We start from the raw sequence: 25425 nt of genomic DNA, 5'->3' as shown, positions 1-25425 counted from the left end.
GCACCCACCCTAAAAAAAAAAACTCCCAAAAAAAAAAAAAAAAAAAAAAACCAAGAACTTATCTCAAGAATATACAATAGAAGGACCAGCAGTTAGCATAATGGCTATGTTGCTGGACTCCCGTGTAGTCGACTGTGGTTTGAATCCCGGACCTGGGGGCTTAAACTCAAGAATATACAATAGATAAAAAATTGTGAGTAGTGGGACCAGCAGTTAGCGTAATGGCTGTGTTGCTGGACTCCCATGTAGTCGACCGCAGTTTGAGTCCCGGACCCAGTGGCTTAAATTCACGCCGGGCGCGTGTGCGTGTGTGCCCAGGATCCCGAGAGGAGAATGGAGGAGAAGGGATTGTGGTGTGGCCATCCCCCCGGGGGGTGATTTCTCACTTTCTGTCTCTCTGTCTCTTTCTGTCTGTCTGGCGAGCGCACGCGCCCTATAGCAAAAAACTCTCCAAAAAAAAAGAAGAAAAAATTGTGAGTAGTACATTAGCAAGCTGAATCCAGCTAACTTTGCACCATGACCAAATTAAGTCTAAATGTAAGGCTAGGTAAGCCCAAAAGACTGCCATCAATAATTGATGAAATGACGCCCAGCTTCGCTAGCCTGGCTGGAAAGGAAATGCCGCTTCAGAGCAATACTCAGGTGCCGTCCACTCTCACTTTTACATGAGAGTGGGACAGGAAAGGGCTCTCATCCTGCAGCACAGAGCCGGGCCTCTGCATGGGAGCTGAATCCACACTGCCGACCCTGGGTCAGGTCCTGGCCCTGTGGCTTGAAACCACACTGGGCGTGTGTATGTGCCCCAAATCTTGAAGGGATGGAGGAAAGGGGGGAAAGGGATTGCGGTGAGGGTGCTTTCTCTGTCTCTGACAATAAAAAATTAACTAATAATATAAGAAAAGGAGCATGGGAGAAAACACGGTGACTGGATCCACGCTGGGTTAAGCTGCTAGCACCTGGGAGGGTGTTGGAGAGGAGGAGAGAGGGCGAGAGACGGGAGAGAGCTCGACTCGTGCCTGTGCATGTCCTCTGATGATGTACTCATAATCTTTGTGAGAAATTTAATAAAAGAAAGCCCTTGGGTTCTAATATTCTTTCAACGGGAAGCTTTTTTTCATAAACATTTCTTAATGAAATGCTAAAGAATATTTTTATGCAAAGTGGTATCGTGTTCTCTCAAGATGCAAACTGAAATCAAACTGAAATTCGGTCCCATTTTGTTGATAAGTAATTCTCTTTTCTCAGTATAGCCAGTGGCTATTGGAAAACATTCTTTATTCTAGATCATTTTAATGTCCAGGAATTAGTTTCTCTCTACACAGTGAAGAAGAAACTTGATTCCTAATAAGTAGAGGGGGTAGTTAAATATATTGATTAACAAACTATTAGACTCTTTTTCTAATGTAAACAAAGAAAAACTTAACTAACCTGAACAGTTGCGAGGGGACCCAGTGAAGTACTCAGGTGTGGAAAACCTTGGGTTACGCAGCTTATTCACTCGGGAGACCTCTCCTTTCTCACCTTCCGTTTCCCCACAGTGTAATAAGATACTGATTTTAAGTGATAATTAGTCCTCTCCTTTGCCAACTTGTTATCTCCCTAACTTTGTAGCCTCCTGTCTGCTATCCCTTTAACTCTACTTGTTAACTTTATAACAAAGAGCCACAAAAGGTGGAAATGCTTTGGTTTACAGAGGTCCTCTGTGGTTTGGTTGTTTGATCTTACTCTTATTATTATGCTTATTAAGTGGTATTGATGACCCTAAGGGAGTAAAGAAATTGTTACTTTTTCCTCCAGGAACTTCTGATTTGAAGATAACCGAGCAGCAGGTTTAGAATAATATTCTGAGCTGTTCTCCCCTTCCTTTCGGGGTTACTCTGATAAGGGCAGAGATGGTGCTGGTTCATTACCATACCTGGTGATTGCACCCTTCAGTCTCCTGACAAATGATAAAGTGGCACGTTTAATTCCGATCAAAGTATGCCAACGATGTCTCTGCGTCTCCCAAAGGTTTCAGGCTGTAAGGAAGAAGTTCGTGACGGAGTTGAAAGAGCTGCGGCAAAAGGAACAAAGCCCACACGTAGTACAGAGCGTCATCAGCTTGATAATGGGGATGAAGTTTTTTCGGGTGAAAATGTATCCTGTCGAGGATTTCGAAGCATCTTTTCAGTTTATGCAGGTGACCCACCTTCTCCTCCGCTGGCTGGTCATTCTTGCTCTTCTTGACTCTTTAAGAGAAACAGAATATGCATAAATGAACACCCTCATTACTGATTTTTTCTTGCAAGTGTTCAATTGCCCCAGGGTGGACTAACTTTCTGTGACTGAGGATGCATTGACAGTAGAGTTTTGGTAAAGTAGCTATGGTCGCACACTTGTGACAGTGTAAGCTCTTTAACCGTTCCCTGTGTGAATCTAAATATACCTTTTCTCCTTCAAGGAATGTGCCCAGTATTTCTTGGAAGTTAAAGACAAAGACATAAAGCATGCACTTGCTGGTTTATTTGTGGAGATTCTTATCCCTGTAGCTGCCGTAAGTATGTTTTTAATTTTTATATCATTCATGTATCATTTAAGACCCTTACACCTTCATTTCTTCCATGAAAACTCTCAGAAGCAGGAAGTTGGGACCATTAAGGGCATGACATTTTTTTTTTTTTTTAAGAATTATTTATTTTATTTATTATTATTATTTCAAAATTTGCTATAGGGCACGTGCACTCACCAGAGAGAGAGAAAGAGAGAAAGCCAAACGCCAGGTTTGGGCCCCAAACCGCAGCCAGCCTTGGGGGAGTCCAGTACCCCAACCACCATGCCACCTGCTGGCCCCAGGATGTGGCTCATTTGCTCCCTATTTCTCGGGAGCCTCTCTTGTTGACTGATGCGTTAATAAATAATCTGATAGTGTTTTAGATTATTTTATGTTTTGTTTGGTTTTTGGTTATTTCTGATTGTAGGGTAAATCTAGCCCTCTTCACTCATATTGGCTAGAAGTGAAAGGTAGTTACGTTCTTTTTATTCAGGTTTTATTGTATTTAAGATTTTTTAAGACATGAGGAAATTCTGTTTCATATTGAGAAATGTATTTTTATGTTTCCCTAGCCTATTTTTAATTGTGAGAGGGCATTCATGGCCAGCAGAGAGACAGAGAAAGCACTCCCCAGTGGGACACGGCCATGCTGCCGTCCCTCCTCCATCTCTCCATCCTGGCCGGATTTGGGGCACGCATCCACGATGCACCCAGCAGGACTTTCAAGCTTCCAGAACCAGGTTCCAAACCACCATCTGCCATGTGGGACCCGACGCCCTTCCCCAGAGACTATGGGAGGGGCTCTCGACCCCACTGACTGCGAGCTGAGCTGTGAGTCGTATGAATTGGTCTGGAGTATTCAGGTCCTGCTTGAAGAGCCTGGTGAGGAAAGGTGGACGGAAAAGTCAAGAATTATTCTGTGTTAATGACAGAATGACATGTCTTTCCTTTCCTTTCCTTTCCTTTTTTTTTTTTTTTTTTTTAAAGGTTTTTGCCATAGGGCATTTGCACTCACAGCAGAGAGTCAGAGAGAGGGAAAGTGAGAAGTCTCCCCCTAGGGAGGATGGCCACGCCAGGGTCCCTTCTCCTCCATTCTCCCCTTGGCATTTTGGACACACATACACATTTGCCTAGTGTGATTTTTCAGCCCATCGAGTCTGGGCCTTGAACCGTGTCTGACCATGTAGGAGTCCAGTACCTTGAGCACCATGCCACTTGCCTGGCTCCTTTTATTTGTCTTGAGTATTTACTTATAGTTACTTTTTTTTAAATCAAAATGCATGCATTAAAGGTTTGTAAGTTGTTTGAGTCAGGCTGCCCCTGCCCCCGCCATCCAACTGCAGGTGTTCAGCCATGTGAATTTAGGTGCATTTTACCAGAAGGAAAAGTGGGGCCAGTGGGCTGCATGGGGTGAGGCACTGGATCCCACATGGCTGACTGCAGTTCGAGTTCTCGACGCTGCAGCTTGAAAATCATACCAGGCCCATGTGCGTGCATCCCCACCATCCCAAGAGGAGAGTGGAGGAGAGAGGATTGTGGCCGTCCCCCTGGGGGATGCCTTCTCACTTTCTCCTTTTCTGTCTGTCTCTGATGAGTGCACACACCCTTGGGCAACACTTTAAAAAAAGGACAAAAGGAAAAGGGGCTATGGATGGTCACAGCTGTCATGAATAGTTCTGGCCTACCGTCCTTAGCACGTGAACTTGAGCCTGGATTATTCTTCCTCTCTCCTGCTGTCCTGTGTGCACCACCACTTACAGTTCTGGTCTTCTGTGTTTGCCAGGTGTGGAACTGGTTAGGTTTGAGTTTTTGAGGTGATTCATCAGAGGGGCAGGGTGCGGTGAAGGCTTCTGGCAGTGATCACTGTCCCGTGTTGCTCGATTGTTTATGCCGTGGTTTTGTGAGTGAGTGTGTTAGTTGCCAGGACCGCCATGAGGAAGCGTCACAGACGGCGGCCTGAGGACAGAGCTGTAGCCCTGCAGAGTATGGAGGCTGGAAATCCCCGCTCTCGGCCGGCAGGTGGGATTCTCAGCACGGCTCGGTGCCTGTCACCCTGCTGTGGTTCCCTGAAAACCGGCACCTGCAGTGGCTGCGCGCTGACCTCTGCTCCCGTGCACAGGCGTCCTGCTCGCGTGTGTCTGTGCCTGACGTCCCCCCTTTCTGAGACCTGAGGTGCCCTGTTCCCACATACGGTCCCACCCTGGGGCACGTGGACTTCAGTGTGCCCCACCCCAAGCCCTGCACAGGCAGGTCCTTCTATCTGGGACGTGCCTCACTCCTAACAGCCCTCCCCTGGCCTGGCTGGCCTGGGCTTCGTCATTCGGCAGTGGGGCGTGCCTTCTGCACGGGCACCAGGGCCTTGCCTGTGCAGCGAGCACAAGGCATGACCTGGGAACAACTCCGGTCCTTAGAGCGCCTGCTTCAGGCGGGGCAACCAGAAGTTATTGGGTGTGCAAATGCGTGTGCGTCGACAGTGGGGAGTACTGTGAAGACAGACACATGAACAGGTTGGGGGAGGAGAACTGCCATGGGTGAGGGAGATGCTGAAACCGGAGAGAGCGATTGGGAACGACCACCTGGAAAGGAAGGGCAAGGACCAAAGGCAGGGGGCGGGGCTTGCTCCCTCTGGGCAGGGCCCAGGAGCTAGAGGGCTTTTCTAGGACTGGATAGCATCCCTGACTGAAGTTGTTCAGAATAAGCTGTCCAGGACCAGCAGTTAGCGTAATGGCTATGTCGCTGGACTCCCATGTTGTCGACCACAGTTTGAGTCCCGGACCTGGTGGCTTAAAACTCACGCCGGGCGCATGTGCGTGCATGCCCAAGATCCCGAGAGGAGAATGGAGGAGAAGGGATTGCTGCATGGCCATCCCCTGGGGGGTGATTTCTCACTTTCTTTCTCTCTGTCTCTGTCTGTCTGGTGAGCACATGGGCCCTATAGCAAAAACCTCTCCCAAAAAACAATAATAAGCTGCCCTACCTCCCAGGGGAAAAAACAAACATACATACATGCATACATACACACACATATATGTATATTTGTGGTTTTATATAAAATATTGTATGTCATATTATGTAAAAGTAATATATTAAATATCAATATAAGTAAATATATATTATATAAGTATATATTAAGATATGTAAAATATTATGTAGTGCATTAAAATGTCACTATTGTGACCAGCAGTTAGCATAATGGCTATGTGGTTGGACTCCCATGTAGTCGACTGCGGTTCAAGTCCCAGACCTGGTGGCTTAAAACTCATGCTGGGTACGTGTGTGTGCGTGCCCAAGATCACGGGAGTAGAATGGAGGAGAAGGGATTGTGGCGTGACCATCCCCCCTGGGGTGTGATTTCTCGCTTTCTGTCTCTCTGTCTCTCTGTGTCTGGTGAGCGCACACGCCCTATAGCGCAAAAAAAAAAAAAAAAACAAAAACACAAAATCACTATGTAGTGTTATATGTCTATATAACCACAGAAAATGAAAGGACACACAAAGCCACCCTGATTGGCCTTACGTGGTCACGGTGTGGTCAGTGACAGCCTGCGATTGGCTGAGGCACTTTACTGGTGACCCAAATGCAGCTGGCGGTAGGCTTGAACTTGCACAGTGTCTGGGTAGCCGCTGTCACAGGAGACCCTGGGGCCAGCTTTGTCTCAGGCTGGGCGCCGGCTTCGGCCAGGGGAGCTCAGTTTAGCAAACCAGAGTGGTTGGGAGGCCCGCGCGGCGTCCAGTGGAGACAGCGGGCGTGGCGCAGGTGGCCTTCTCAGAGCTCTGCAGGTGCTGCCCTGGTCACTGCCCTGGTCACTTGCCAGCCCGGCATCGCGGGCAGCACCTGCTGTGCCTGGTCGCTGGTTGGCTTTTCCTCCTGCGCGCTGGGGTAGGGGCCAGATTTATCCTCCCCACTTAACGTTGGCTGTTCGTCTGGTGGTGATACTTCAGTGAGAAACTGAATTATTAACTCATCTGAAAACTTACGGAAAGTCCTTGTAATCTTTGTGGAGTGTAATTAATGTTGGTAACCATTGTCTTCCTGTTTGCTTTGTCTTCTCACCCAGGCTGTGAAAAATGAAGTGAATGTTCCCTGTCTGAGAAACTTCGTTGAGATGCTCTATCAGACTACTTTCGAGCTGAGCTCCCGGAAGAAGCACTCGCTGGTACTGAAACGTTCCAGACCTTTCCTTTTTCACTGGGAGTTTTAGTGACTTACCCATTCAGTGGAGATTAAGAGAATTATCAAATGTGAAATTCTTGAAGTTCAATTTAAGGACAAATTTTACATGTGTACATTTATCCTGCCCTTACAAACTTTCTAGCCTTAATTTTTCTACCTCTCCATTTGGTAGGCTATTCAAATTTGCTTTTAGATATTTACCTGTCTAGGCAGGGTTTTTTTTAGCTTTTTTTAATAATTATTTAATTTTATTTACACACATACACACACACACACACACACACACACACACATATATATATATATATATATTCTCCTCTCAAGATTTCAGGCGTGCATGCACACATGCCTGCTGTGAGTTTTAAGCTGCTGAGTCTGAGACTCGAACCATGGTTAACACATGGGAGTCTGGCAACATAACCATCATGCCATCTACTGGCCCCTATTATACAGTTTTTAATCCACCAGAGAGAGAGAGAGGAGGGGGTCGTAAGAGAGCAAGCCACCAGGTCTGGGACTCAAACTGCAGTCAGCCATGTGGGAACTCAGTGCCTTAACCACCACGCCACCACGCCACCACGCCCCTGGTGTTTTATTTATTTATTTTTTTCTAGAAGGATTTTTGCTGTAGGGTATGTGCACTTGCCAGAGAGAAAGAGAGAGAGAGATAGAAAGTAAGAAATCCCCGTCCTGGGAGGATGGCCATGCCTTGGTCCCTCCGCCTCTGGAGATTTTAGGCATGCACTCACACGTGCCTGGCCTGAGTCCGAATCCACTGGGTCTGGGACTCGAACTGTAGTCGACTACATGGGAGTCCAGTGACATAGCCATTATGCTAACTGCTGGTCCCAGGCATCAGACTTTTAAAGAGCCATTCTCTTTTTTTAGAGAGAGATTTTTGCTATAGGGTGCATATGCTCACCAAAGAGACAGAAACAGAACGTGAGAAATCTCCCCTGGCGGAGGAATGGCCACGCAGAAATCCCTTCTCCTCCATTCTCCTCTTGTGATATTGGGCACGCACACGCGTCTAGTGTGAGTTTTTGAGCCGCCAGGTCCGAGAGTTGGACTGTGGTCAGCTATGTGGTACTCCAGCGACCTAAGCATTACACCATCGGCTGGTCCCTTTTGATCCATTTTCTAATTACATCTTCGCTATTCCGAGATCAAAGGCATTTTTTTTCCACATAACTTCACATAACTTTTTGAAGTTTTTCACTCAACCACATACTTTTTTTAAAAAGCAGTTTTTACTTTATTTTATTTATTATTATTTTTTAGTTTGACCAGAAAGAGATAGTCAGAGACAGGCAGAGAAAGTGGGAAAGCAAGCCACAGGTCTGGGACTCAAACTGTGGCTAGCCATATGGGAGTCCAGCACCTTCTCCACCACACCTTCCTGCTAGCCTCTCAACCACCCATTTGATGTAACTTTTACATAACTTGGAGAAAGCTTCGAGAATTGGGCAAGCATATGACCATGTGAACTAGAAATGCAATGTCAACTCTATTGAGGCACGCATTCAGCTGAACACTTTGCATTCCTTGTTACCTTAAACCTCACCGCTCTGCAGGATATTTGCAGTTACCGACCTCCACCTCCACGGAGCCTTGCTCAGGAAGTGAGGCGTAGAGATAGAGTGTCTGCCCTGAGGCCACACACTTGGCAAAGAGAACACGGCAACTGTAATGCATGCTGTCTTCCGCCAGGGCCCGTGTTCATAGCCCCCCTCCTGGATGAGTAACTGGTGGGTCCAGGGAGAAATGTATCCTTTATCATTCTTTCTTAGGTTATCCTATGAGATTGTGTTTCTTACTATAAATTAAACAATAGCATAGAAGGGTTTTAGCATTTTTTATGAGAGTAAATAGAATATATTTACAGGTCTGGACTTTTCCGTGAGTAATGTTCATTCTCTCTTTCCCCATCTCCTATAGGCTTTATATCCGCTAATTACCTGCCTTTTATGTGTCAGTCAAAAACAGTTTTTTTTAAATAACTGGCATATTTTCCTTCAGAACTGTCTGTCACATTTAAAGGTAAGATGCAATCACATTTTTGACCTGCGATTACTGACTGTGGTATGTTCATCGATGCATGTGTGTTGAATAGTATTAAAACTCTTCCTGCTGGTGGTACAGTTGAGCAGTCGTACTTTGCCACATTCCTTTTCTTACGTACGCTGTACCGCTTCTGCAGGGAGTCACAGATAGACATGAATAAACTCTTGGCTGAAGATTTAGTTTGTTTTAACAAATGTCAAATCGTACATTTTCAGTGATTGTTGTTTATATTATTTTAGACGTAGTAGTATCTGTTGATCAATAACTTATTTTAAAATTGCAGAGTATTCCTTAATCTAGTAAAACCCTCAGATATTGGTTTACATATTGTTTTGAGAAAATTCAGTCATATTGCCTCATGTCTGAGCACTGTGAAAAAAGCTTTAATAATAAACATCCTTAAAATTACGTTTAATGCAAGTATGTTCAGCCGCCTCAAAACGTGAGGGACCGGCTCCACACAGAGGTGGAGACAGGAATGCTTCTGAATCCTAGTGCCTGTTACTAACACGTGTGCCGTGTGTGTTCGGTCTCTTAGTATCGAGAACAGCTGTGAGAGGGAGAGGGGGTTGCTTTCTTCCCTGCTCAGCTAGCAAGATCCTCTTTCTTCTTGAGATAGAAGCGTAATTAGTGTCTGACACAGGATGTGGGATTGTTCCTCATCTACGTATCGTGGGATGCTCCATTTGAAGACTCTGACATTCGGTTAGATGACTCTATTTGAATATTTGCTTACAAGCTAGAGATCAGTGTAGACATGATGTTTCATTACTTGCTATTCCCCTAAGTTAGATTTTTCGAGACTGAAAGCCTCACACCTTGAAGACAGCGAAATGGAAGCTCGAAATGAGCTCCAAATGGGTGGAATGAGCTCTCTGGCTCTGCAGCTCATGGGCTCTGAGGAGAGAGAGGACAAAAGCTTTTTTTGTGTGGGGAGAAGGGAATTTTTGCTTTAAGGTGTGTGTGCTTGCCAGAGAGAGAGCGAGACAGAGACAGTGAGAAGGCAAGTAAGAACGCACCTGGGCGGTGGTTGGGGGGAGTGGAGATGGCCAGGCTACAAGCCCTTCTCTCCCTTCTCCTCCCAGGATATGGGGCATATGTGTACACGTACCAGTGTGATTGTTTAAGCCTTGAGTCCAGGACTCAAACCATGGTTGGCCGTGTAGGAGTCCAACAGTGTAACCACTGCGCCACCTGCTGGTCCCAGGACTGAGGCCTCTTTCCAGCTCTGGGAATAGCCATAGCTGTTATCCTGTATGTCATTTTCATGATTTTACATACATTTTCAAAACTGCTATGATTTTTTGGTCAGGTTTATGGAATATGTTTTCTTGAAAAATATTTTCGTCTATATTTTCCTACAGAGATACCTTGATATTACTCATTTAGATGAAAATTGATATGCCTTCTTTATTGATGAATATTCCCAAGACCAAATCAAGCTGGTTAAACTCTTTATATCATGCAACTAGGAAATAAGTTATATCTGATTAATTACATTCTACTTGTTTCTGTTTTGATTTTGATAGTTCTTACAGATATAGGCACTAGGAGGCAATGGATCATTTTCTGGGCAGTATGATTTTTTCCCATACTTTTAATAAAATATTGTTAAAACATGCATTTAAGCATTTCTGGAAGGTTGCTTTGTTCATGACAATTCATACTTTTCTGTTGCTCATTGGAATTTTTTTTAATATATATATTTACGTTTCCACCTAACATATTTGCAATACTTTTCGCAGTCCCTTAACTTTTTTTTGTCTTAAGGCTTTTGTTTAAATTGCTCTGTTTTCTTTGAACCCTTACCTCCTGTTAAATATTCCTGGCATATTGTCTATTTTCATGAATGGCTACGTCAGTCTGCCAGGCTAACGGAGATAAGAGCCATTAGCATGAATATTCGGAGTATAATTGTCTTGGCCATTAACCCTTAACTTACATTAAGGCTCTATTCAGCAGAAATGTTATGAATTGGCTCCTGTTTATTAAGTTCTAGAGAATGTGGCTACTTTGCAGTTGAGGTAAGGAGCTGGGCGTTTAAGGAGGAACTTTCAGTTATCTGTTGTGAGTTACAATTTATTTGTTTAATATCCAGGAAAAATTGATCCCATATAAAGGCCTTACCTAGATTGATTTTGCTTTACCGATTCCAGAAGTCTCCTGATTTCAAGAAATCTAAAACACATTTAATTTGCTTAGACCCACTAGTTCTTAGGACTGATTTTTATTCATGTTTTCTGGATGCTAGGTTCTAAAAAACAGCATCCATTTGTACTGAACCTGAGACTGAAAGATAAGTAAGTAATTTGTGTCTAGGAGCCAGGAAGTGCTAGAGATGAGCTTGCAGCCAGATCCACCCCATTCTGTGACTCCTGCTCTCCCTGTCACCATCAGCCTGTGGCCTCTGTCTTCTGATACTTATTGCTGGACTAGATCATCTAAGAATGCCTTGGCTTTAATTCTGGATTGCTAAAGAGTTTCTTTTCTGGAGTCATACAAGTAAATACGATGAATTTTCAAGGCACTTTGAAAGACTGCACAGTTTTTAAAAATAACCATACTGATTTATTTTATGGTGGTGACCATGAAAAATGGCTCTCTCCCTGTGTTCCCATAAATAGCGTGTGAGAGCATGTCACTTTTCCAGTGAAAATTTTTTTTTTTTACTTTTATCCGAAATAGAATTAGTAATTTTTTCATTCCCATATCTTTATATTAATTTAGGGGCTTATGTGTGAAAAGTGAATTTAAAGGTACTGGGTCTCCAGAAAAATCATCATGTGTTTTTCTATGTTTTTCCTTTTTTTAGAGAGAAATTTTTGCTGTAAGGCGCATGTGCTTGCCTTAGAAACAGAGAAACAGAGAGCAAAAAGTCACCCCCTCGAGGGAATGGCCACACCACAGTCCCTTCTCCTCCATTCTCCTCTCGCGATCTTTGGCACGCATGCACACACGCCCGGAGTGAGTTTTAAGCCACAAGACTCCAGCCATGGTCAACTACATGAGAGTCCAGCGACATAACCATTACACCATCTTCTGGTCCCATGCATTTCTCTCTACAAAAATGTGTCTTGACTTTTCTGACGACCGAATACTTAAGATTTATTGAGAAAGATAGAGGAATCATTAGAGTAGCTATCATATGAAAACAGTTTGGAGATACCCCCATCCACAGTCTATGCTTATTTTCTTTGAGAAAGTTAAAGTTGTTTGAACTCCAGTGCAACGGGTGAAGGGGGAAAACGAGGTAGTACCATCGGAACAGTTTTCCATTAATTGAGTATTGTAGGCATAGCCTGTGTCGTGCAAATTGTGGGGTTTCTTTTTTTCTTAGCATTTCTGGCCACCATCTTTGAAATTTCAGATTTCTTCTAAATAGAGACCTTGGTGAGGAGCTGTCTTGTTGTGTGCTTATTTTCATCTAACACGCATGTGCCGCATCCCATGTTTACGTTTGCTGTCTCACGTTGCTTTATTTAGATGCCATCTAACAACAGTATCAGAAAGCAGATAGAAACCCTGCAGGTGAGTTGTGCTGGTGTTACACCGGGAATACCGCTCTGCGCACCCCCCCAAGTGTGGCGTGGTGCCCCCTTACCCATCGTGGCGTTGCATGTCGACCGCACTCACTGAACCTGCTGCTGAGGTTGTAAGTCAGGAGTAGCACACAGTAGGAATGTTCTTCAGAAGGCTCACTGTCCCTGCAGCCCACGACGATGAGTCGGAGAGAGAAGGGATGCCAAATGTTGCTCCTTCTTCACCTACATTCTCAATTCAAAACTATTCTGCTTAACGTACATGATCCATCGCTTACAAATGAAAATGTAAAAACGTCTTTCCAATGAAATTGAGATGACAGTAGCTTAGACTTTTGAATATGATTTTGACAAATGCATTTTTGAAATTGTTTACCCTTTCGAAAAGTATATTTATTTATTTATTCATTCATTTATGTATTTGTTTATCGTGATTTTCAAGCTGCTCGGTCTGGGACTTGAACTATAGTTGGCCATGTGGGAATCCAGTGCCTTAACCACCTGCTGGCCCCTTTGTTTGGGTTTTGAACAAATCATTTTTTTAGTTCACAGTAGGAAAAAAAGAAGAAACATTAAAGCGATTGCAGCCAAGGGTCACATTTGATCGACATATCAAAACTTCGTTGTTTGTTAATGTCATAGACGTTTACGTAATAATCTGCTCATTCTAAGCAGGTGGTAATTGTAAGTAGGGGATTGTATAGCTTTGTCTAAGGTTCAGGTCAGTGCTGTATATTTTTATTTTTCCAACATATATGGCAACACTGTAGTAAATAAAAACATGATTCACAACTGACTTCGTCAGCTTTCGCCTTGCTTGGCATTGCCAGCTTTTAAGCTTTTTATCATCGCTTAAGATAACCCAAGTACTTTCATATTAAACCACTTTAATGAGAACAGGTTTTATGTGGCACAGTACTTAAATGTTTTTAATTTATAGCTTTTGTTACTATTTTGAAAATTTAACAATGTGAAAGTTTTATTTGGTATGTATATAAAAACAAATTAAACTTGTTATTTTTTAGAGCAGGTTTAGGTTCGTAGCAAAACTGAGACGGAGTGCTAGAGGTTCTCATTTGCCCCGTCCCCCACTGCACAGCCTTCTGTTAGCAGCATTCCCCGATCAGAGTGCTAGATCTTCCGTCCGTTCATTAAGCTTTTGCCACAGGGCACGTGCACTCACCAGGGAAAGACAGAGAGCGGAAGTGGGAAATCACCTCCCTCCAGGGAGAATGGCCATCCCTTCTCCGTTCTCTTGGGATTTTGGGCATGCAAAATCCCCAGATCCCAAAAACACATGCCCAGCTTGACTTTCACACTGCCAGATTCAGAACTCAAACTGCTTTTGGCCTTGTGGGAGTCCAGTACCTTAACCACCACGCCACCTGACGGCTCCCAGAGTGGACCATCTCTCACAGTTAATGGACCTCCCTGCTGCATCATTATCACCCAAAGTTCACAGCTTCCTTTGGGGTTCGCGATCGGTACTGCACGTTCCATGGGTGTGGACAAAGGTGTCATGGCCTGTGCCCACCCTCGTATTATACAGAGCAGTTCGATGCCCCCAGCGTCCTCCGCACCTCCTGTTCATCCCTACCTTCCTGATCCCCGGGTGAATTCACGTTTTGATATCTGATACCTTAGGCTTAAAAAATAGAAAGGTATGCTTTTTTTAAAGACATCACCACAGAAAGCCTAGTTATTTTACTAGTGACATACATATATTTACATGTTACTTTAGTTAGATTAGTAATAAATACAATAGAATGCTCCTTGGGGATATATTTAAAATTTGGGATCATTATGGATCTAGCAAGGGAGAGAGGGATGGGTGTAAAACCCTGACCCGCAGAAGAGTAGGTTTTCTGTTCTTAATTGTTACATCAGCTCTTCATCTAGGCAGATACAGAAAGTTGCATCTGATGGTGGGTCTGCTAAAACTCATCCTCAGTTGTTCCTTCTGCACTGCTTTTAATCATGTAGCTGCTGTGCATTTTTATCGTCATGACATAAGACGGAATGACCAAAGCGTTTCTTAGTGTTTTAAAAACTCCTCTTGTCAGTTGTCCCATTTGAAGTAATTGTTTCACAATAAGAAAGTCCCAAATCAAAATTTTAAAAATAGAAACATACAGTGAATCAATGTGTTCCATAACCAGTCAACAGGTTGTATATATAAAGTTTCTCCTTATAAAGGAGATTCTTCGCTACATTTCCAAAGTTCATAGTTACATCTTAATACCTAACTGGTCATCAGAGAACATTTTTATTTACTTGTTTAAGTTTATGTATTTATCTCTTGCATGAAAGAGGGAGACCAGGAGAGAAGGGCACACAAAGCCAAGTCCCCATTCCCGGTCCTGTCCCACCTTTGGCCAGCACATGAGCCCAGCACACGCAGGGAAACCTCTGGCCACAGACCCGGACTTTCCATCTGGCTAAGCGTCATCATGCTGCCTGGCTGGCCAGAGAACTTCATTATTTATAACAAATAAAATAAAATTGGCTAATCATATTGTGATTAAAGGCAATAACTTTCTTTTTTTTTTTTTTTTTTTGGAGAGGTTTTTTCATTATAGGGCACGTGCGCTCGCCAGACAGACAGACAGAGAGACAGAAAGCGAGAAATCACCCCCCAGGGGGGATGGTCACACCGCAATCCCCTCTCCTCCATTCTCCTCTTGGGATCTTGGACACGCACGCACACGCGCCCGGCGTGAGTTTTAAGCCACCGGGTCCAGGACTTGAACCGTGGTCGAGTATGTGGGAGTCCAGCAACATAGCCATTACGCCAACTGCTGGTTCCCGTAATAACTTTGTGATTTTAAATCATAATCATTGTTATTATTATTTAAATAATGTTCTGATTCTGAATGAAAACTCCAGACCAGCACTTAACAGTGAACATTTAACCTGTGCCAGGTACGGTCCCAAGCTCTCTACAGGTAATTCACTTTTAAGATCTGTGAGGTAGCTGCCAAATTCTCTCCATTTTAGAAATGAGGAATTTGAGGTTCAGAGTTGGTAACAGCACCCAAGGACGGAGTTGGGAGTTGATCCCTGTGTTTCAAATTTCTGAGTCTGTGCTCTTAACTCAGTATTTCATACTGGCTCGGGTAAGGATGTATTCTTAGTAATACGTCATATTATTCCCTAAATGGAAGCAGCCATCACAGTGCCTAGTGTTCTGTAGTTTAGCTGTGCATGAGCTTCACAGATGGATTGCCCCAGGGGAAAGTTATGTCAGTGTTGTACTGCGAACACTTTACCATCAAGTTCACATGTGTATAATTTTAGAATTCTTAGAAATATTAATACAATCCTAATGTTTTAGTATTTTATTTCCAGAATTTTCATACTTCTGACTGGCTATTTGGAGCCATTGTACTTGTAAATCCAATATAATGCCAAGGTATTTAAACCCATATTTAGCTAGAATACAAGAAAAGTTAGATTACAGGCTTTTAGTCTTGGACAGAGAATGTATTTCATCTTAAACGGTTACTGATATTTTAGTAAGTTTATCTTTATTCCATTTTGTTTTTAAACAGAATAAAGATCCTAAAATGTCTCGCGTTGCACTGGAATCTTTGTATAGATTGTTGTGGGTTTATGTAATTAGAATAAAATGTGAAAGCAACACTGTCACTCAGAGGTAAGTTCCTTTGTTTCAACGTACGTATAAAATAAACTCGTGATAAGAAAAACCACACGAACGGAATTTTAGTTACCATCGTCAGTGCGATATGAATTCTCTTGACGTGATAGAGAATAGGAAGCTTTTTGTTTTTGCTAATGTGCCTTTCATGTTCCTATCTCATCGTGACGAAGTGTTTTCTTCCCACAGTCGTCTTATGAGCATAGTGTCGGCACTTTTCCCCAAAGGCTCACGAAGCGTGGTTCCGCGTGACACGCCCCTCAATATCTTTGTGAAGATCATTCAGTTCATTGCTCAGGTGAGCGCGTCACTCAGAGTCAATGCACACGTGTCAGTCCTAGGAGTGAGCCGTTGTGATAAGTTGGAGCTTTAAATGGTTTTACACATCTAAAAATGGGATAACCAAACCTTTACTGTTGAATAATGGGCCAGCAGGTGGCATAGTGGTTAGGGATCCCACGTGGCCAACTGAATCCTAGACCCAGCGTCTCGAAAATTGCACCAGACATGTGTGTGTGTGTGTGCCCAAAATCCCGAGAGGAGAAAGGATTGTGGCATGACTTCCCACCCCACAAACTTCCCAAGAAGGGCACTATGTTTAAAATTACCCTGGGGGGATTTCTTACTTCCTCTCTCTCTCTCTCTCTCTCTCTCTCTTTCTTTCTCTCTCTGGTGAGTGCACGCATCCTATGGCAAAAACTTTAATAAATAATTGAATATTGAAAAGTAAAAGAAGACTTAAAAAGTGAAATATAAAGGATGTCATTGATGTTTCTGTGACTAAATTAATCTTCGTTTGTGACTCTGTAACAACAGAGACAGTATGGTTTTAAATACTTTTGAGAAGAATACGTACACGTCAACTACTCAGACTGGGAATGTAAACACTCAGCACCCCATTCATTATCTTTAAAATTCATGTTTTTGAAATTTTGAAAGTTGTTTATTAACTATCAAGAACTATGAAGTATGAGCAAAAATGTGCTGTTATGTAAAGTAAGTGTTTGTGAGGAGAGGTAAAAATAAATTAATGATAAAAACGTTTAAAAAAAAAAATGTCCTTCTTCGCACTGGGAGAGGAAAGGAGACCCGGGCCGCAGCACCTTCGGGGAAGGATGGCCTAGAACGCGTCTCGCACTCCTGCCGCTTGTCCATTTGCCAGTTGCCTCTTGAGTATTTTGAAAAACCTCTTAGTACATTGTTTTCAGAATCTGTGTGAACCTTGGATCTTGGACACAGATAACAGACTGTACCGTAGCTAGTCAAACCCAAAGGGCTTTGGAAAGGGACAGCTCCCAGAATCACTCGTCGGGCACAAGAAGTGAATTCTGGGCTGAATGACTAAGAGGCCCAGCATCGGGCCTTCAAGGAAGCTGCTGCCTGGGCCAGAAAAAAAAATTTGTTTTAAACCATCAAATAAGGAAGTCATCACATGTGGGTCCTTCAGATCATGTATCCCTGCCAGCATGCCCGCCAGGGAAGCAGACGCCTCCCTCCCCCTCCTCCTCCTCCTCACCTTCTCCGGTTCCCAAAGACACGGATGCATAGCATGTGGCAGGCTTCATGCCCCACCCTGAGACCCACAGTAAGGGTCCTGGAAGTGTAAAGCCAGCTGGATGCCTAGGAGCAAGGGAAGGTTTGTTCACCAGGGTCAAGCAGCTGTCGAGTGACCCAGTCTAAGATTTCGGTCATATTACCTCTGGGGGCACCGGCCCTGGAGACACACAGGCATCTCACCTCCTTAACCTCGGAGAATGCTGGGATTCCAGAATATTCCATGCATTCTCTGAGCTGAAAGTGTGACCATTTAGATGGTCCATGATGTGATTATTTCCACCAGTGAAGAAATGAGGAATGGTTAAGTAAAAGGAATTGGTTTCTTTTTACTGGGGCACAGAAGAGACGGTCATTAGACAAGGATGCCAGTAAAAATAACGAAAGCAAACTGTGCTTCCGATCCGTGTTCGGGAACCTCGGGCTGTGTGGTCCAATCGCTTTCCTGTTCTTTTTCTCTTGGATTGTACTTTGGGTTAATCACCTTACTCCCACTTACCAGAACTATAAGATGTGAAATGCCTCTCATATATCACTCCTATTAGTTAGTGTGTGCGTGTGCATGTATGTGTACGTGCGTGTGCATGTGTGTGCGTGCATGGGCGTGTCCCTCCTGACCCCGTCGGAACTGCTCTCTGGCCCTGCTGGGTAGCTGCTATCTTAGGCCTTCCTTTTGGCTTCTTTCTGGATTTCTTCCAGTTAGATTTTGATTATGATTTTGGTGAACGAATATTTAAAACTTAGGCTGGTCTGGATATTAAAGAAATCATTCCATAGTTAACTAGTATGTTCACGACCCTGTTTTGACCTTTATTCATATGAACTTCTCTCCTTGATCTGTATTTGTGATTTTTAGAGGGTACAAGCCTGTGTTTTTGACATTGTATGTGTGATTGTTACTATCATACCTAACCTATGGTGGCAAGTTACCAAAATTCATTCATTGGTTCCAATTTTTTTTTTCTAGGAACGTTTGGATTTTGCAATGAAAGAAATAATATTTGATCTTCTCAGTGTTGGAAAATCTACTAAAACTTTTACCATTAATCCAGAGGTAAACACATTTAGATTCACACGTAAAAATTACAATGTGACAGTTATAAAATATGTTGTATCTGATACTCAAGGAAGGAAGACTAAACCTATGGTAACATATTATCCTTTACTGTTTATTCCATCTCATTTGTTTAGAGCAGAGTTTCTGGAATCAGAACTCTCGGGTTTGGATTCCAGCTTTATTTTAACTACAGGTGTGAGCTGGGACAAGCCAGGAACCTTGCTGATGACTGGCCGGATGGCTTCGTAGTGAGGTTAAACATGGTGGAAAATGACAGAAGAAAATTTCTGGTTAGAGGCCAGCTAGGGTCAGCCCCCTTGGCTGCTTTCTGGAAGTTGCGACATGGACTCAGTGTTACTATTAACTTTTTTTTTTTCTAACTTCAAATGATTTATATTTAACAAATATCATTCATTAATTCAGCATTTATCGAGCACCTCAAATATGCCAGGCACTGTTCTAGCTGTTTGTAGATAGCTGTCCTCTCCCAGATGGAGCTTACCAAAAGGGAAAGAAAGAATCAACACATGAAGCTAAAATAATCATAAAATAGAAGACATTTTCTTGAATATTCATTTTTCAGAATAGTCTCCGTTGAATACGGTTATTTCTGAAAGTAAGTTTTTTCCTTCACTAAGGTTCCCATAGTAGGAGGAGTAGAAGTATCAGAGCTGCTAGTGTTTCGGGTAGTTGTTACTCGTGTAGGCTTACATATTAGAGTTATCTTCAATCTGTATCTCCTTTTCAGGAAACTAGCTTGTGCAAGCTACTGTAGTTAAAGCCAGATGGAATGAATCATTAATCCATTTAATCAAATGCATGCAAGTCGTAATACACAGAAATAATGTGTAAATGAGGCTGCCCCTCTCTCGCGCTCTCTCTCTCTCTTTCTCTCTTTCTTTTAAAGGTTCTATGCCATAGAGGGCATGTGCTTACTGGGCAGAGACAGAGACAAAGAGAGGGAAAGTGAGAAATCACCCCCCAGGGGGGATGGCCATGCTGCAATCCCTTCTCCTCCATTCTCCTCCTGGAATTTTGGGCACACATGCACACACGCCCAGCATGATTTTCAAGCCACCAGGTCTGGGATTTCAGCTGCAATTGGCCATGTGGGAGTCTAGCACCGTAACCAGCAGGCTATCTGCTCGCTTTCCAAGACTGCCTCTCTCAACCCCACTGCACTGTGGGGTTTTCCCACTTCTCTCAAAGTGTCTTCTATGACTTTGTGACATGTGACCATCCACTGAGACTAAGGGAGAGCCAGGGCGTCAGAAAAATGAGTAGAGCTTAAAGCCTTCGTCTTTTTTTGAGATAACAACTTTATTTCCTCCCGGTGTGTCAGCGAGCCACTGTGCACACCCTTGGATGCATGCACCGCACGTTCGGGCCCACTGGTGCGGGTAGGAGACAGTAGCAGCTCGGGCCAAGGGTGCTGTCTCGGTAGCAGTGCCCAGTAGAGAGGCCATTGGCTGAGAAAAGAGGAGTCAAGTGTGCTCTAAAGGCCTTGCACTTGGCTGGAAATGTCTAAGCCGGGGCATCCTTTCAGCATCCCAGTGGGGCTTTGTGATGGGCCTCAGGCTCAGAGAGGCGGGCTTCAGATCTGTAGTCCTCTGGTCTGAGTGTGTGAGAGGATGCACCCTGAGGGAGAAGGCCGCCAGGAGGGGTCACATTTCACACCCGGGTATGGGCAGAAATAGCACAGCTAGCAGTGGCTGAGAAGTGTCCGGGAGAGGAGTACCTGACTGCCTCCACCTCTAGCAGTGGCTGTCCGGGAGAGGAGTACCTGACTGCCTCCACGCTGCCGAAAAGCCAGATATGCTGTGAAAACGCTCACTGTTTGGACGTTGTGGAGAGAGCTTATTGCGTTAAGGTAGCTGAGTTTCGTTAAGAGAAATGGGGTATATTCGGTCGAAAGGGAAGTGTTGAGAATGCGAGAAAGAGAAGGGGTACCTGGTGGTGCGGTGTTCCAGAAGATGCAGAACAGGAAGGCTCCCAGCAGCGGGGACACCGCCAGCTCAGCCAGCTCAGGCATGGTGAGTGAGGAAGGAGCTGCGGTGCGAGGAGCTGGGGCTTGTAGTCGGCCCTGGAGGAGGCCGATGTCTCCGCCCGGGAAGTCGAAGACAAGCAGTCTGCTTTGGAAGGCAGATGAGGCTGTAGGAGGGTAGGAGAGTTGAAGGGTGGACAGGTTTCAACGGAGCCTTAGAGAGGGCAGCCATTTGACCTCAGAGGCGAATGGCTGGCGTTTGGGAATTTGGCATTAAAGCACACGCCAGTGCCTGGACCAGTTAATAGCGTGTGGCAGAGGGTGTGTTTCCTCTGTCCTGTTCCTCTTGTCTCAGTTACATGGTGAGCTGTTTCCAACAGGAAAGAAAGGTAATTTATGACGCTGATTTCCTCCTTTGAAACTTTTTTTCTCAAAGAGAATGAACATAGGCCTCAGGGTCTTCCTTGTAATAGCGGACAGTCTGCAGCAGAAGGATGGAGAGCCCCCCATGCCGACCACGGGAGTTATTCTTCCCTCAGGAAACACCCTCCGTGTGAAGAAAATTTTTCTTAATAAAACCTTGACAGATGAAGAGGCAAAAGTCATAGGTTAGTGTTACTGAGAATAAATCAATTGCTTTGTAATACAGTTTGACATTCTTCTGTAAAATTCTGTGACCAAATCTAAAATGTATGTATTTGCCTATTGTGGTTTTTAGAGTATACACAGTGATCTAAATGAACATATTTTTTAAATGATCTATACACCTTCATGTTAAAAGTCTACTTAAATCCTTATTTTCTCTGAGGATACTATTTTTAAGAGTTACTTATTTAATTTCATTTATGTATTATTATTACTTTGCTATAGGATACATCGCCACAGAGAGACAGAGAGAGAAAGAAAAAGTGAGAAAGCAAGCCGTCAGGTCTGGGACTCAAACTGTGGTTGGTCATGGAGGGGGTCCAGCGCCCAACCACAGCGCCACCTGCTGGACCCCACAGGATACTGTTCACTGCATTTATTTTTTCCTTCAAATGATTGGGTTGTTGGGTAAGTCATGGTGCGTTTTTGCATAGAAAGACAGAAAAATATGCCATGACTTTCCCGATGACCTCATCATTTTAGATTTTGCATGATTTTTATATAATTTCTCTAGTTACTCCAGGACACCGAAGCTGACTTTCAGGGAGAAGACTGTATCGCAGTTGAAACTCCTTTGGTGGCGTCAGTAGCTAGTATTTAACTGTAGGCAGGTTTTACTACAGGAAGTAACTGGGAGCTCCATATCTGACTGCCGGCCTGTGTAACCGTGAGACCCTTCCCTGCAGGAATGTCCGTTTACTACCCACAAGTGAGAAGAGCCCTCGATAGCATTCTGCGGCACCTGGACAAAGAGGTCGGCCGGCCGATGTGCATGACCAGTGTGCAGATGTCCAACAAGGAGCCCGAGGACATGATCACGTGTGTAGCGCATGTTGCCCTTCACCGCCACCACCCTTCCGCACGCCGGGCCAAGACTGCCTGTCCCCTCACTTCCCTCCCGCGGCGATCCCATCCCGTGCGCGGTTTAGTTCTTGAGCGTGCTGTCGGACCAGCACCTGAGGTCTGGTGTGTTGTCAGCAACACGACCGCAGCCTTCACCTGTACGTGACCCTTGCATGTGGCACCCCGGGTGTGCGTGGCAGGGCTGCTTTGCTGAGTCCACTGGGGCCTATTTTCAGAGCCCCTGATGCACAGAGAAAGAAATCTGAAAATGGGACCCCCTGGCAGGCCAGGGGGAGGTGATGGATGTCTGGGTAGTTTTCTGGAAATAGTAGCTCACCCTCCCCACCCTCGGACAAAAAAATGGCATGTCTTCTTTTGTTGGGGACTTCCTTCTCAGCGGGTAGTTACAGCAACAGGTTCTTTATCTGCTCGAAGGAATCTACGTATCCTCCATGAGGAGGTTTTGTTTTAGATCTAGTATGTGATTATTGGGCTTAGAACCCCGCCTTACACGTTGGCTCTCTGTTTGCTTCCCGTCCGTCGGTGTGCTGCGGCCCCTAATGAGCATCTCCTGCCTGTGTCACTCCTCCGGGGAATCGTCCCCCTTTCCAACAGCCGCTCTCCCGGTGCATGTCAGTGCGCTGGCTCTCAGTCCATGCCATGACAGCTCTGCAGCACTCCCCAGGCAGCTGTTACCTCTGTGACTCCACGGACGTACCTCAATTTCGCTTCTAGTGTGTCTTCATTGAGGATCTTTAAGATGGAGAGTACCCCTTCAATGATTAGGAGAGACAGAGAGTGGACATACCTGATCTGTCACAGGTCCTGGGGTGCCTGGCATACCCGGAGGCTACAGAAAACCCAGGGAGCGTGTAGAGTGAGCGGGACCCATAAGCCTTTGGCTTCCTTGGGACCAGGGCATACTCCAAACACGCTTTCCACAGTCTTAATTGGTGGGTTTGAAGTGGGCAGACATGAATTCCAGGTCATGCTGTGCCTGGAATGGTCACTGTGACGTGTCTGCATGGTCCCTGCAAGGGTGGGAGTCAGGAGGGCCAGGCAGGAGGTTGTGCTCAGCTGTCCCATAGGCGGGTGGTCCCCAGGAGGAAGCTGTTAAGGCAGACACCTGCTGCAGCCCCGTCGAGGACCCAGCCGTGCAGGGAGGCATGTGGGACTGGAGACGGTGTGTCACGGGGACCAGGCCCTGACAGGAGGAAGTGAAGCTATATTTGATACGAACACCAGCAGGACGCGAAGTGGGGGTTCACTGCGTGGAGGGACCGTGCGTCCTTGCTGCATTTTCCTCGTGGTTGGCTGACCCCATTTAGATGATCCAGATCATAAAATGTCACGTGGGTTTCTCACTGGGGGTCGGGGGGCAGTTAGTCTGCACACTTTGCCGTCTGTGTATGGGTGGAACATCAGCTCCGCAGCCACCCGTCACCGACAGCCTCGGAAGAAACGCAGTGATTGGTCACTGGTCCTGCTGCGCCTGCGTCATTGCACAGAGCTTAGGGACGAGAGAGCCTGCACGGGCCGCACCATGCTGCCACCGTAGTCAGTACCCGACGGCTGACACCTGCACCGTGGTGACGGTGACTGGCGTTACCGAGCTAGACGGCGGTAGCCGAGTTCCCTGTGAGGAGGGTTGACTGCATACATGCTCTAGAAGGAGCTAGTGCGTTCCCCACCACCATAGCTAACCCTGACCCAGGTCCTTCCCTACATGACAGCTATTTTATTAGGTCAACTGGAGGATAATTTGCATAACGTAAATTAATTAAAATGCAGACCAAAATAAAACCCAGCATATCAAGAGATTAGATATTTAATGTAAGTAAATGAAAAGCAATGAATAACTAGAAGAAAGTATAGTAAATTAAATTATTCTTTTTTTTTCTTTTTTATCTTTTTTAATTAATTTATTTTTTTTGGAGAGGTTTTTGCTATAGGGCGTGTTCACTCGCCAGACAGACAGAGACAGAAAGCGAGAAATCACCCCCCTGGGGGGATGGCCATGCCACAATCCCTTCTCCTCTTGGGATCTTGGGCACGCAAGCACACGCGCCCAGTGTGAGTTTTAAGCCACCGGGTCCAGGACACAAACCACAGTCGATTACGTGGGAGTCCAGCGACATAGCCATTACACTAACTGCTGGTCCCATTAAATTAAATTATTTTAAGCCTCTGGAGGATTTTCACTGGGGGGATGGCCATGCCACAATCCCTTCTCCTCTTGGGATCTTGGGCACGCAAGCACACGCGCCCAGTGTGAGTTTTAAGCCACCGGGTCCAGGACACAAACCACAGTCGATTACGTGGGAGTCCAGCGACATAGCCATTACACTAACTGCTGGTCCCATTAAATTAAATTATTTTAAGCCTCTGGAGGATTTTCAAAAATGGGCATATTTTATTACATAAAAGTTTTAAATATGTATGTCGATATATGTGTGTCACACATAAGGACAAAAATACCTTCTAGGATAAATGAGAATGACTCCTGTTAGTATAGGGTGCAAAATGGAAAAAAAAAAAATTAGGTGTTCATTTTATAGGCCCCAAATCATAACCAGTATTTACTTATTTAATATCAGTATTATTATTTATAACTGAATATAATTTATTACGGTTAAATGTTTACTAAAAGGTAGTTAATTAAATAATTTTGTTATTTCAAAACATTGCAGTGTAAGTTGTTTAAGTAATATTTGTTATTTAATAATAGTTGGTCTGCTTGTTTTCAAATTACTAAAAACCTTTTTGCTTGCTCGCTTTATGCTTTTTCTAAATTAGCTCTGTATTCTTTTGTTCATTTATAACCTGATAACTGTCAATTTACTAAATTATTTGTGTTTTTTTTTTTTCCCCAGAGGAGAGAGAAAACCTAAAATTGATTTGTTCAGAACGTGTATTGCTGCTATTCCAAGGTTAATTCCTGACGGTATGAGCAGGACTGACCTCATTGAATTGTTAGCAAGGTAAGTGACAATTAGCCTTTGTCGCATTCATTTTTGTGTCTATCCCTTACATTTCTAATACACTTCTGTTATCATTATCACCAAAAATACAGTTCGAAAGACATTTTTGACCCTTTCTAAACCCCCATTTGTCCGTTTTGTCATTAAGCATAGTCTTCCTACTCGTTCTTAACTCTTCAGACTCTGCTGGACCCAGCACCCTATTCTGCTCCCTGCCCTTCCACCTAGGGTCACAGTATTTCCCGGGACTACCCGGAGATACGGGCCCAGCGGGGTGCAATGAGGACCCAGCTAGGCAGTTACCGTGTTCACTCCGGCAGTCGGGACCCTCTGGCATCTAGGACGGTGACCGGGCCCCATTTGTCCTCCCCCCTCATAGCAGAGCTTGTGGCATTCA

The 25425-nt window shown here is 44.6% G+C and overlaps 1 protein-coding gene across 1 annotated transcript in view; it reads left to right on the top strand.

Annotated features, from left to right (window-relative positions):
• Positions 1 to 25425, top strand: part of FRYL (FRY like transcription coactivator) — a 210074-nt gene that overhangs the window by 83956 nt on the left and 100693 nt on the right. The window contains 10 exon segments of the mRNA XM_027775907.1: positions 2011 to 2179; positions 2441 to 2533; positions 6588 to 6686; positions 8642 to 8743; positions 15858 to 15961; positions 16154 to 16262; positions 18486 to 18572; positions 20996 to 21167; positions 21891 to 22023; positions 24921 to 25028. Of these exon segments, the coding sequence (XP_027631708.1) occupies positions 2011 to 2179; positions 2441 to 2533; positions 6588 to 6686; positions 8642 to 8743; positions 15858 to 15961; positions 16154 to 16262; positions 18486 to 18572; positions 20996 to 21167; positions 21891 to 22023; positions 24921 to 25028 (1176 nt within the window).

The sequence above is a fragment of the Tupaia chinensis genome, unplaced genomic scaffold (genome assembly GCF_000334495.1).
Source record: "Tupaia chinensis unplaced genomic scaffold, TupChi_1.0 Scaffold000054_1, whole genome shotgun sequence".
NCBI lineage: Eukaryota > Metazoa > Chordata > Mammalia > Scandentia > Tupaiidae > Tupaia > Tupaia belangeri.
Note: the sequence above shows the minus strand (reverse complement) of the source record. Positions and strands in the feature narration are given on the sequence as shown.